At 32.7% G+C, this 13,822-nt stretch overlaps 1 protein-coding gene and 1 long non-coding RNA gene across 2 annotated transcripts; one reads left to right on the top strand and one right to left on the bottom strand.

The window, feature by feature from the left end:
* Nucleotides 1–3,495: 3,495 nt before the first annotated feature.
* Nucleotides 3,496–5,890, top strand: LOC142623979 (uncharacterized). The gene is made up of 3 exons (XR_012842259.1): nt 3,496–3,712; nt 4,636–4,703; nt 5,556–5,890. It is a non-coding gene; the product is annotated as an uncharacterized LOC142623979 (long non-coding RNA).
* A 4,327-nt stretch (nt 5,891–10,217) lies between these two features.
* LOC142623863 (uncharacterized) lies at nt 10,218–13,231 on the bottom strand. The gene is made up of 3 exons (XM_075797340.1): nt 12,810–13,231; nt 11,420–11,544; nt 10,218–10,874 (listed from the first exon to the last, which is right to left on the bottom strand). The coding sequence occupies exons 1-3, from the start codon at nt 12,970–12,972 to the stop codon at nt 10,593–10,595; spliced, it is 570 nt and encodes a 189-aa protein (XP_075653455.1). The 5' UTR covers nt 12,973–13,231; the 3' UTR covers nt 10,218–10,592.
* Between the last annotated feature and the right edge of the window lie 591 nt (nt 13,232–13,822).

Here is a 13,822-nt window from a genome sequence, read left to right as displayed (position 1 = left end):
CTTCTGTTTCTAAAAACAATTTTCTATTTTTTGGACTAAAAAACTTGTTTGGCAACCCAAAATGGACAAAAAACAAAAACTGTTTTCAAAACTCAATTTGTGAAGGAAACTAAAAAAATGCAAAAAAATGTTTTCAGTTTCTAATCTTCAAAAATCAATGAAAAAATGGATTTAATTTAATGAATTTATGTTCGCATTAGAGTTCAAATCTTAGTAACAACATATTTTAGTATTTTCTATTTTTTCTTCAAAAAACTTATTTTTTTTTTAAATTTCAACTAACCAAACATGTTTTTTTATTTCAAAAATACAAGAAAATTATTTTTTTCTTAATATTCCCAAGAAATAAGGTTATGTTTGGTAACATTTTTTGTTTTCTATTTTCAAAAACCTGTTTTAGGGAATATAAAGAAAAAACAATTTTCTTGTATTTTTGAAATAAAAAACATGTTTGGTTAGTTGAAATTAAAAAGATAGTTTTTGGAAGAAAAAAAAAACTAAAATATGTTGTTACTTAGATTTGAACTTTAATGCTAACTCATTAAATGAGACAGATTCGTTAAATTAAATGCGTGTTTTCGTTGACTTTTGAAAATTAAAAACTGAAAACAGTTTTTTTGCATGTTTTCAGTTTCCTTCACAAATTGAGTTTTGAAAACAGTTTTTGTTTTTTGTCCATTTTGGGTTACCAAACAAGTTTTTTAGTCTCAAAAATAGAAAATTATTTTTGGAAACAGAAAATAAGAAGAAAAAACAGTTACCAAAAATACCCTAAGTTTTTGAAAATAGAAAACAAAAACTGTTACCAAACATAACCTAAAATTTCTGAAAACATAAGAATAATAGGTGCAGGGACACAATTTTCAGACCAAGCCCAAAATGTAAGGGATCTTGGCCCAGTGAACCCAGTACAATAAATTTGTAGAGAGTGGGTCAAAGAGCTAGGTTTTAGTGCTTAGATCACAGTTAATATGGTTTTGGATGATGAGCCAACAAGAATTGAACCCGATTTGTGCGAAAAAGTTGGTTCTCGGCACAGTTCGAGGAGTTTTGTTCTAGCATATATTGGATGACAATGGTTGCAGGAGTTGTTGAGATTGTTATAGTGCTTTCTCTCCTCCTTTTCTCATCCCCCTTTCTCTGGGATCTCTACCCTTATTTATATTACATCTCTCCCTTCATCCTTACTCTGCACGTGGACCACATGTGGACAGTTGATGGTTGTCCCATCAGCCCCCTCTAAAAGTCTTTTAGGGTGGCTGTAAGGTTGCCATAATATTGTTCAGAGGTCACTTCCTCATTAATGCAGTGGTAGCAGTTTTCCCTTAGATATTTTTGAGTCCTTATCCCTCTTGTACGTTCATGATGCTCGTTGCTATCATTAGAACTTCCTGGAAGGTCATCCTTGATCATTAGGATCTATACCAGATTTGCGTTTGGCTTCATCCAAGGAGATAGTACTCCTCGAACTCGGACCACCCATGCTTCTCGGCCAAAACCACATGCTCTCAGCCAAATCCCAAAATCCATGACCCCACAATAGGTATTAATTAAAGTCTTTTAATTTCAAAGATAGATTAACAAGGGAAGGGTTATAAAAAAAAACCTCAACTGTACCCAATCCAATCTAAGAAAAGGCTCAATCATGTTACCAATACAATTGAGCGACTCAAACTACTTGAGTCAACAAGCCAACCATAGGACAAGGTTTCTCTTTAAACTAGTATGGAGAGAAATCTTTCAAACTTCTCCTATATTTTTTATTAGATGTGAATTTTGAAAATTTAACTATTGGATTGCATGTTTTTTATGTTCTTAGCATGCATGTCAAATTTTGTTCAAATCGGATTTCATTTACTATTTGAGCAATAAATTTATTTTTTATCTATAATTTTAGATCACAAAAACTTGAAATTTAAATATTAGATTGATGACATTGTTATTGATCTTTATAAATTTTCAAGAATGGGGGATATAATAAGAAAATGCAAGTCAAGAGTTAATTTTTAAAATTCATACCCAAAAAAAAAAAAAAATTAGAGAAATTTGAAGGGTTTTTTCCCAAACAACCCTGAAATTTGTTCAAGGAATTGACCAAACCGATCTGTGGAGTGATTAAATAAATGGTCAATTTTACCAACCACAATGAATCATGTACAACTCTACCCAAAATACCCCTAGACTAGGTGACATTTGAGATATATATATATTCTTAATGTGAATTTTGTAGGGCAATGTAAATACTTTGGACATTTATTTGATTTTTTTTTTAATTTGGTTAATTATTTAGTTTTTTGTTTGTCTATAGTTTTTAAAACCTACATTTTTTTAGGTGTAATTATACTATGCCCAACTTTTTATCTTTTCAAATAATTTGATAATTACAACTGTAAAAGAGAGATTTGAACCTTGGATGTCATAGAAACACTAGGACATGCCAATTAGTTGAGGTACAAGACTTTTGACCAACTTGTTATTTAGGGAAAAACTAGTGTAGGGACATTGGGCCCAGTAATTTATGAAGGGTGGCCCAAGAATATCTTTTGGGCTAAAAGCCCAATCCGAGGACATCAAGTGATCTAAGGGTGTGTGAATGTTAACTCATAAAGAAAATACTACGTAAAAAAGTGATAGTGTCTGAATAAATATGTCGAAGGAAGATTGTGTCCTCAGATAATGAAGCCGAGGTAATAGAAGGGAAGGTTTAATATCCCCAGGCTATGTTATAGAAATTCCTATGGTTTAGGGAAAGACACGGTACATGTGGAGGATAATAGAAAGGGCGGTGGAATATCTAAGATAAAGCTACTACCACCGCTCCCGCATTAAAGACTCTACAACTGATATGCTGGCCGCATTAATGGAGAAATAGGACCTGAGCATGAGGTTTGAAACTTGGCCCCTGTCTCCAGAAGACTTCAGGGAAAATGGATGGGACAAGTATCTAAGCCAGCGTTATAACCATGAGGTGGAAGATGAGAAGGGGAGAAGGAGGAAGTATAAATGAGAAAAGGGACATTCGAAAAGAAGGGGGCTTTCTTTGGAGAGAAAAGAAAGAATAGTACATGATAAATCTGACTGTCCACAATTATAATCTATCTTGAGAAGCAGTATTATAAACTATCCTCAGATTGTGTCCGAGGAGGAATTTTCATTCATATTCATATAAACAACTCCCTATTTGTGCCATTGGTGTAACACCCCAACCTAATTGCATAATTAAATTTATGAGTTTATATGTTTGTTATTATCTTAATTAATTTAAGTGCATAAAGTTTTGATATTGTGATATTATAAACCATGTATACTCTTTTGATGTTGTAGAAATGAGTTTTATTAAGGTAAGGATATATATATGTAAAGTTATTTTGGCATTGGGTCTTTCTAGAAATATAAGCTTTTAAGGGGTTGAAAGTAATAAAAAAGAAAAGAAAAGAAGAAGAAGTGAGCAATAGTTTTTTTTTCCTTAGCATTATACGTGCCCCATCCCAAGAAAAGTCCACTTCCCTTATCATATCTTCTTGGCTGCATCAGAAGTCCAGCCCCCTTATCTTCTTTTTCTATTCCTTTTACTTGCTTCTTTGTTTTCTTTCTCTCTTTGCTTTCACACGGCAAGACCTCTCTCTCTCTCCCTCTCTCACCAAAACAATAAATCTCACTCTAAAGAAGGAATTAAGAGCCTAAAACTAAAGTTTCAGTTTCAAACTTGTGGGTAAGTAATTAAAACCTTATTTGATTTTAGAGTATTTTGATAGTCTAATTGCTTTCCCTTCTTTGTTCTCAAATCTGATTTTAGGGGCTGAACTTGTGATTCTGTTTTTGTAAGTTGAAAGTTTGATGGTGTTATGGTCTATTGGATGCTTAATAAGTTATTTTAATGTTTATTGTATTGGTATAAAAATACCCAAATGAATTGAAGACCATTTGCATTTAGTTGATGAATTTTGTATCAACATGCACTGAAGCTGTCACTGTGACAGATTTGATGTTCACTACAAAAAAATTCTGTATTAAATCATTTGCTGTGAATTAGGATGCTAAGAGTAGTTTTTATGAATCCTAAGGCACATATGGTTGTTATGGAAGTGGTCTCACTGCATTTAGATTAATACAAAAATAATGGTTTAATTTCTAAGTTGCATAAATTTCTGTCAGGACAGATTTGAGCACGTTGCCTTGTACGATTTTTAATAAATTATTTTTTTATGTTTTGACTTTGAAATTTATACGTATATGTTCGACATACAGGGGAGTAGCTCTGTAAAATTTCATGACAATTGGATGTGTTTTGACAGCCCATTCGTATTTTACAAATGGGGAATTTGCTACTGAAATGATCAGTAAACAGTGTAGGATAACTATGATTTTGTAGATTTAATTTTGAAGTTAGGGTAAATTTTTTGAGCTATAATTTAATGTGCTTATCTTTTGGTATGTTTAGATCATATATGAATTTTTATGGCTTGGTTTCTCTGTGTTTTGGTATGTTATGAGTTTGGTGATTGTACCTTGTTTTAGGGGAAACTCTATGTGATGGGAATTAAGATTTTACTAAGTTGAGAGTTAGGTTGTGTTGAGGTATAAGTTTATATTTTAGGAAGAGTTGTTAGTAATAAGTTTTGGTCTTTCATTTAGGTGACAAGAATGAGAACACGGACACTTGAGCTCCTCTGGTACAAATCTCTCGCGTCTTCTGTTTTCAGGTAAGGGATTTGTGACATGTGCGTTTGATAAGTATAAGGACTATTTAGAAAACTATAATGCATTAAAACCTTTTAATGAGAGATATTACATATAAGCATGATTCAAGTAAAGATTTATGTTTGTGACTTATTGAATCTTATATATATGATAATTTTAGCATATTGATGCTATTACTCATATCACGAACATAATGTTTAAAGAAAGAATTGGATATGCTACTGTTATTAAATAGTTATGTAAAAGTATAGTATCTGAAAAGTATAGTTTTTAGTTATTCCATTGTCATGATCTGAACTCAGCCAGTAGGGGTTATAGTACTGGTATTTCCATAGAGATTCTGTTTGGCCATTAAAAGTGGGACTGACTCTGCTGTACCCGCCCTTGTTGGTAATCGCCAACTTGTGGAGGATGTCAACCTACCTCCATGGTTGAAAGTATGTATTATGATATGATTCCAAAATTACCTAGCATTGTGGGGAATGCTGGATGCCTGGCACTAAGTGCTGGAAGCCTCCCAAAGTTGTGACAGACTTACAATTGGACTAACTAATATGTATTATAAAAGAGCTATTAAGCTATTTGGAAGTTATAAGAAAAGTATGATGATAAGAAAAGTATGTTGAATTATGTTTAAGTTCCTTATCATGTTCTTTTATTATTATATGAAAGGAAAATGAAGTATTTTCATTTGAAAGTTCATAAGTTAATTTAAGAACAATATGAATAGTATGAAGGCTATTTTATCAAAGTTGGCATGTCCATAAAATATTTGATTTACATGCATTCTTATCAAAGGCCCATGGAACTTAAAAACCTTACTGGGTTTCGCAGCTCACCCTATTATATTTCAGTACACAGGTTCTTCCTGGAAGCAGCGAGAGTATTAGAGATGGCAAGATTCTGTGATTCTCTTTTGTTTAGATTGTATAGTTTTTTTTTTTTTGGTATAGTAGTTTAGCTCTTTTGTTGTATAAAAGGAATCAAGATGTACTTGATCCTTTGAGCACAGATGTAATTCTGAACTTTAGTTTGGTTTGAACCCCAGTTGTATGTCTTTGGGGTTGGGTTTGTAAATAAGAGTTTTAGCTAAATGTTTAGCTATGTAATATTTGCACGAATACCTGAAGTTTCAGCCAAGTGGCAATCTTGCAAAGTTCAAATGAAATGAATTTTCAAGGTTTTCAAATTTTTGTATATTATGGCTTTTATGCAAGAAAATAAGCAGGTATACAGGAAACAATTCTTGATAAGCACCTTCTGTTTAGGTTGGTTCGTGTTAGTATTGAGGTAAACTTGATATTAACATGCCGGTCATGCTCTAAATTCTGAAGTACAGGTTTGGGTCGTGACAATTGGGCCCAAAGTCCATCTTTCTTTGTTGTTTAAACCACCTTTAGAATCTAGATTTCAAGCCCACTCTCTACAAATTTATTGTAAAAAGGTCTTTCAAGCCCTTTCCCTTCTGATTGTGGGTCAGGAGCTCAAATTGTGTCCTTACAACTAGTAACTTAGTAACCCGTGCAATGCACAACAAAATTAAAACAAAATATGGATTTTTTTTAAAAAATCTTTTACTATTTGTCAAAGTATGAAACATGATAATTATATTAGCAATTAATAGGCATTTATTATACCTTCTAAAAACGACAATATTTATTATATAGGGAACTATTTATTTTACCATTTATTGAAAATATGAAGTATAATTATGCACGGTTAAAAGTGGTTAGCCCAATTTAAAACTAATAGCAATTTACCACCTAAGATTTATTATGAAAATATTGTGAGCGTAACATTACTCTAAAATAAAATAATAAAATATCAAACTAGGACCCACCATAGCTAAAAATAAAGGTATTGTAAAAATATCGTGATCTTTTGTTGTGTTTCTAGACTTCTTTTTTGGTTTAGTATTCTTTTTTTTTTTTTTGAGAAACACACACACACACTCACATATATATAGGAGAAGGGGATGAGATAAGGAAATACACTCACACGCCAACACCAAAACTGCATGCGGCAGTTAGTGTCACGGAGCAAGTGATAAACCCCTTCTCAATATCACACCTTATCGATGTGAGACGACTAAACAACAATGACTATTTTTTTTTTTTAGAAACACACACACACACACACACACACACACAGGGGAAGGGGGATGAGAGGTTTAGTCAAATTTAATAAGCCAAAATTTATTGTTTTAGGCATAATTATCTTCAGTTGGCTTTTTATTTTATTTTTAAATGTATGGTTAAAAGTGGTTAGCCCAATTTAAAACCAGTAGTAATTTACCACCTAAGATTTATTATGAAAATATTGTGGACGTAATATTAATCTTTCAATATATTATCATTCATTGCGAAAATATTATGAAAATATTGTGGACGTAACATTAATCTTTAAATATATTATGAAAATATTGTGACAATATACATTTAATGAAGATCTTCAAAAAATTGTAGCATATATTATCATTCATTGCTAAAATTTAAATATTGTAGAAAGATGATGACATTCATTATCATTCTTTGTAGCATTTTTTGGTGAGTAGATATTACATTTAGCAAATAAGTTCTAAGAAACTGTCATAGTACATAGATATTCAAATAGCTATTTCAAATTTAAGTACATGACTTCATACTTCTTCAACAAAAAAAATCTACCACTGCTCCCCCTTGGTGTAGTGGTCACTCTACAAGTATAAATGCTTGTGAGATGTGGGGGGTAAGGGCCGGAGTTCAAGTCTCCAGGAGGGAGCTTCACACATATATACAATTAGATTAGGTTAGAGTAGAAATTTTATCTTGTATCAAAAAAAAAAAAACCAAAAAAAATCTATATTAATTTTCTTATTAAAGGGTCAGCTAGCGGTGTTCACCAAACTGCATAAACCGCACAAACTGCAAAAATCGCACCAAAACCTCCCGCAAAATGGCATAACCGCACCACACCGCAAGTAATAGTACACCGCACTGTATGGTGCAATTCGGTTTGCAGTTTTATAATAAGAAAACCGCACAAACTCCGCACCGCACTCTCTCTATATATTAATGTATTTAATTATTTTTAATATTAAATATATTATTAATAGTTTAATAAACCTAGTTTTCAAAAAAAAAAAAAAAAGTTTGATAACCCTAGTAAGTGTTGACTAGGAAAGCTAGCCCAAAATAAAGAAAAACTAGCTCAATATTTTAAAACATGGACCAAAACAAAAGAAAAAATTAGTTTTGAGCGGGGTAAGAAAAACCTAAAATTTGAAAAATATACTAATAGGCCAGCACGTGCCTTGCACTTGCAACCCACACTATTTGTATATAATTGACAGAAAAACTGACGGATTATCCCTGGAAAGTTTTGAATTTGACAAAAACTGTAAATGATATATTGCAACTTATTTATTATAAATCAATCAATGAGAACATTACTTCATGTTAAAATTTTGGAAGAGATTGAGATTGACCCATAATTTGGGGGCAAAAAATTATGCAATTAATCCAATATATCTTTGAAGAGCTTTGTCACTCTCACAAAATGGTTCAACTGAAAATGAATAGGCACTTCTTAATACAATTTTGTTACAGACGCCGAAAATTCACTCACCTCCAAGAAAGTCAATACCGTACCGGAGGTTGTACCGGTTTGGCCAGTGGTACTAAATATTTCGGGTACCGGTCAATACCGGTATACCATTTCGGGTTTACCGCTATTTTATGTATATATATTATATATATATACACACACACACACAAAATCTTTAGAACCATGTTTATAAGCATATAATATTTTACTTATATTATAGTAAATATAAAAGTTTATCATAAAAAATTACTTCAATTCAAAACAAATTATTCATAATTTTAGACTTTAGCATCAATTAAAAGAAAAAAAAAACACAATATAAAAAATAGAAAGTTTAATTGTTCATTGCATATTAAGAAAACAAATAATATTAATAAGTTAATGTAAATAAGTTACCATTATGCCCTTACAAAAATTCAAAAATTACAAAACTAAAAAAAAAAAAAAAGCTTTTTTTTTGTTCCGGCCGGTACGCCCAATATCGGCCGGTATTGCCCGAAATTGGCCGGAACGGCCGGTACATGGCCGATACGGCCGGTATTTAAACCGGTACGAAACGTTATTATTTCGATACCGGTATACGTACTGGTACAGTACATACTGGCCGGTACGGCCGGTACCGGTACGGTATTGACTTTACTGCTCACCTCACTTCGGCTTAGAAGTCAGAACACAAAAAGAAAAGGCAATGTGAAAATTTGAACGAAAAAAATCTAGTAGCGCACCCTTTTTATGCTACAACTTTAATATTCCAAACGTTGAGTGATTGAAAAAAAGTGATGGGTTCATATAAAAGTGAAAGATAATAGTGTAGCTGATTACATAGGATATATAGTTGTGAACAATGGTGTGGTTAGACTAACTAGTTTTTTGTTTTTTTGTTTTTATGTATAGTTTTTTAAAACTTTTTTTTTTTTGCAAAGTAGAAATATACTTTAACATACTTTCAATAAAAAGCTAAATAAGATATTCCCAAATGTTGTTGATTTGACTTTGATACTCATGAAGAAATCACATTTATCTTTTCATCGATTGTTTATTGTTATAGAATGACATGCACATTATTACTTTTGGTAATGACACGATTAAGTTGAAACTTGATTACTTTGAATTAAGTGGATTAAGTTGAAACTTGATTACTTTGAATTAAGTGGTAATTAAAATAAATCTAAAATTGATAAAAGACTTAGGCCTTGTGCGTATGGAATAAGGTTCAAGTTTAGATTAATTAGTAATTTACACTTATTATTAAAAAAAAAACTAATTAGTAATTTACACTTTTTTTTAAAAAAAACTTAGTAATTTATGAGATGTGTTTTTTGACAAATCCATTATATGATCACATTGTGTACTTATATCCTTCATCCTAGCAAACTATCAAAAGATGGTAAAAAATCAATAGAGATGTCATTTATAAAATGTCTATATATATATATATATATATCTGGTATTATAAAGTAATATGTAGAACATGAATTTATAGATTGGATGGTAAATCACATTCACTTAAAATGAAATTTGATCTGCACATTTAGAATTTAAAATGAAATTTGATATGTACGTTTAGAATAGAGGGAATCTGCAATCTAACTATGGGATTTTTTAAATATTAGTCAAATAAAACATTATTAGATGGTGTATAACAAAAAAAATGACATAAACAATTAATTGATCCTATATACATGTTTTGCATGTTATAAGGTCACGTAGCCTATGGCTTTGTTTCAGGTTGCTCCATTTCTGGCAAATTCTATGGCTTTAACAATATCTTGTTGAATTTGCCTGTAATGTTGTGCATAACATGTCCAAATGTATTTGAATTCAATGACTCAATTGCACGACATAACACAATGCTCCTCTCACAATGAAAGGAAGTTAAGAAAATTTATCGCAATTGAGTGCGCCCGGTTACACACTCACAGATAGAGATGGAGAATATAAAGAATGCTTCTAATCAATAACCATACAATAAGTATCGTATATGATGTTCAATAATCTCATGCAACTGGAACGGGTTCCCCAATTGTGAATCCAAACAACAAATTCTCATTTTGTGGGCTAACATCAGATGTCCCAACAAGGTTCAAGAAATTATGGTGTCCTTCACCACACAAACACGTGAAAATCATACAAAATTTCTTAGAGATCAAATAGAAACTGATAGCTGGAAGTTTCTGATTCATGCTCTATATAATCAGGATTTCAGGTTAAAAAAACTTCGTGAAACCTTCAAATGCCTATTAGAATCATCCCTTATTCAACAAAAAAATTGTTAGGCTGTAAGATAAAGTGAAAACTACTGATCTTCATACACTGTTTTCTGATTTACTGCTGTCCTCTGGAGGCATGGATAGGAACTGCACAATCCTTTGAACCTGCACAACATCAACTCGGAATTTTTCAGCAATCTGTTGGATATCCATAGGTCCCTCATGGTCAGCAGCCTTGCCTTGGTGCAGGAGGATAATTTGGCGAAGTTGTGCTACATTCAGTGTTCCTGGAGGGGCAGGCGTTTCCTCATAGCCAGAATCAGGTTTTGTATTTCGCAGTTTTGGCATGGGCCTATCATACCTTTCTCCCACAGCTGCCTGTAATATTAGTATACAGATTAACTACCCCAAGCATTTATCAATGACCGTGAGGCATTCAATAGGCCCCCACACACAATCCAATGAGTTGGATCAAAGTGGACATATTTACAGAGCACCAAATATACATATACTGTAATAGTAATATGTTGCCTCGTTCAAGTAGGCATACGATGATCCAGTCAAATGGAACAAAGCAATTATACATCACAGGTAAGCAATTTTCTGTGTGCCTGAACTTAAAAGACTTTTATCAAAGACAATGTGCATTAAGAAAATAGTCAAGCATCAATATCTATACAATATCCTCAAAGTGCACAAACTTTTTTCTCAATATTCAATGCAATTAAGCAGCATCAAATTGCACCACCTAATTCATTACATGAACCCTTTTCTTTGGAGGGGGGGGGGGGTGTAGATTTTTTCAGATTGGTAAATCCTATATTTGAAAGCAAAATCAGACAATAGTTTTGGACAAATATAAGTCTTCAAATAGTTCTTAAAAAGAGAAGTTTCACAAAGACAAGCACCTTGCATTAACTCACCTCACCCATCTCAAGTTTCCCTCCAGGCTTTGATCTAATTCTACCAGTCATTTGACTAAGAATGGCGTCATATTTTGGATCTCGTTCTTCAAGGACATTGTCAGGATTGATTTTTGGGTTACCATCTAAAAGAAAGCAAAAATGAAACCATCAATCCACATAAAATGAATTCAGTACACAATCCTAATAATCATATACTATAAGTCAAGACACATGCACGCATATATATAATCACACAAGCGCATATGGGATTGGGATTGGGATTGGGATTGGGAGGGGGTTGGGGGGAGGGAATGACTGCACTCACAGATCAATTTCAAAGCACTTATCTGGATATTTTATTGTAAATTTCTAACGCGATTTAACATGACGCATAAAGATTCACATCTCCAAAACAATGAAGCAATACAACAGTAACTATTGATTCTTTAAGAAGCTACTTAAAAATGAAACAGAATGTGTGTGCACAAATGTTAAATGTAATCATTCTGCATCCTCGATTACTATACATGTGTGTGTGTGAGTGCGTGAGCGTCCTGCCTCAAATGGCACTTCTTTCTCCTTAATAATGGGATGGAGGCTAAGGTTGTGGGTTCGAGTCCCAAAGGAACCAGGGTACGTGTTTAACTTACAAACAATATTTTATTTTTTTATTGTTGTTCCTATATACTTATAGGAAAAGTTAACGGATTCCTTTAGAGCATTGGTTGCGGAAATATTTTCAAAAACTTTTTTATGAGAAAAGAAAAAAGTAATTGATATTTTTGTCAGCTAATCAAAATTTTCCTAAAATGGTCCATTAATAAATGCCCTAAGGGCACCTGCCTACTCATATACATGTATAATATAAAATTATAAATACATAGATACACATCCGTCAAACTGCTTAGCCCATTAGGAGTGAATGTTCCTGAATTGCCCGGGCAACTAGTTCTGGCAAGTGGGGTTAGTTGTTCGTAGGTTTTACTAGCTAGAGGCGAGTCCATTGGACTCTTCTTTATAGAAAATGTTCCCAATGCTTGGCTAAGTAGAGTCCCTAGAATCAATTATACCACAAAAATAACACACCCCGTTGGAAAAAATGCATAAATTTATATAACCAAATGATAATTACATTGCTAAAGCTTCGTTTGGTTGATAAGAAAATAAACTATGATTAATCGCCAACTGTCCCAAAAGCTTAAGCCTATAACAAAAAAAATGACAAATTTAATCACTTAGAACACTGCTATTCTATCAAAAGGAAAAGAAATGAACAAAAAATACTACTTCTTTCTCTTGAAATTCCACCAAAAATCTCACAAACTCAAAGCTAAAAAAAAAAATTAAAAAAAAAATCCGAATTCATGAAATACGAGAATAAAAGCTCTAGTTTTCGAAGCTCACTGACCAGCATCAATATCGACGGCCCTCGAGATCTTCGACACGTCAGTGGGACCCACTACCGGTGGCTGGCGATCGACGACGGTTTTCGGCTTTGACGACGCCATTGGCTCGATATTCGGAGAAGATGCTTTGATTCTGCCAGATGCTCGACGAAATGCCTGACCCATTTTTTCTTTCTCACAAAAAAAAAATGGTTCTTAGCTATGCTTTAACATACAGAGCTTTTTGTATGAGGAATTCTTTGATTATCAAATGAAAAACACCCTAGGATTTGAGATTTTGAGAGAAGAAGAAGAAGGCTATGGAGGACTGAAGCTGAGAGCTATGTATGTCCTCTATAACTCTCTTTTAAGCTCGAAGGAGTGACACGTGGCTTGTTATATAGTGGGCCACGTCTTTGTTTTCCTTCTTACTCCTTGGTCTTATGGACTGCTCAGTTCCACGCAGGGGATTTTATCTCGGTCATGTTAGTTTGTTACTAGCGTAACATTTAATAAAAAAAAAAAAAAAAATACTACTATCCTCTTTTTTTCTTTTTTTTTTTGGGATTGAGTGAGAGGAAGGGCTAATGAGTCCAACCCAACCCAAACCCAAACCCGCGAGTGAAAACCGTGGGACAAGAAGTAAGTGCCAATTGGATTACGAGAAGAGAACCTTGTCCTGTTTTATTCGCTCTTTAAAATAAGTAAAACTTGTAAAAGACAAGAATAAGACAAATCAAGGATAAGACGAGTTAAAAATATTTTTATTAATCCTAATAAGGTGAGAAAGAAAAATATGTTTTGAAAATTAAACTATATATATATATATATATATAAGTTCACTATACAACACTAAACAATGCTATTGAATTATAGGACTTTAGATTTAATCACTTAAGTTTCAAAACTTGCAATTGACCCTCTAAACTTTTGAATTGCTATTATTTGGTCCCTTAAGCTCTTAAACTTCCAAATTGTTACCATTTTGGGACCTTCAAGTTTACATTTTATACATAGTTTTAAAACAAAATGGTGT

This window comes from Castanea sativa, chromosome 2, assembly GCF_040712315.1.
Source record: "Castanea sativa cultivar Marrone di Chiusa Pesio chromosome 2, ASM4071231v1".
In the NCBI taxonomy this organism is placed as follows: Eukaryota; Viridiplantae; Streptophyta; class Magnoliopsida; order Fagales; family Fagaceae; genus Castanea; species Castanea sativa.
The sequence above is the reverse complement of the archived record's forward strand: the minus strand, read 5'-3'. Positions and strand labels throughout refer to the sequence as shown.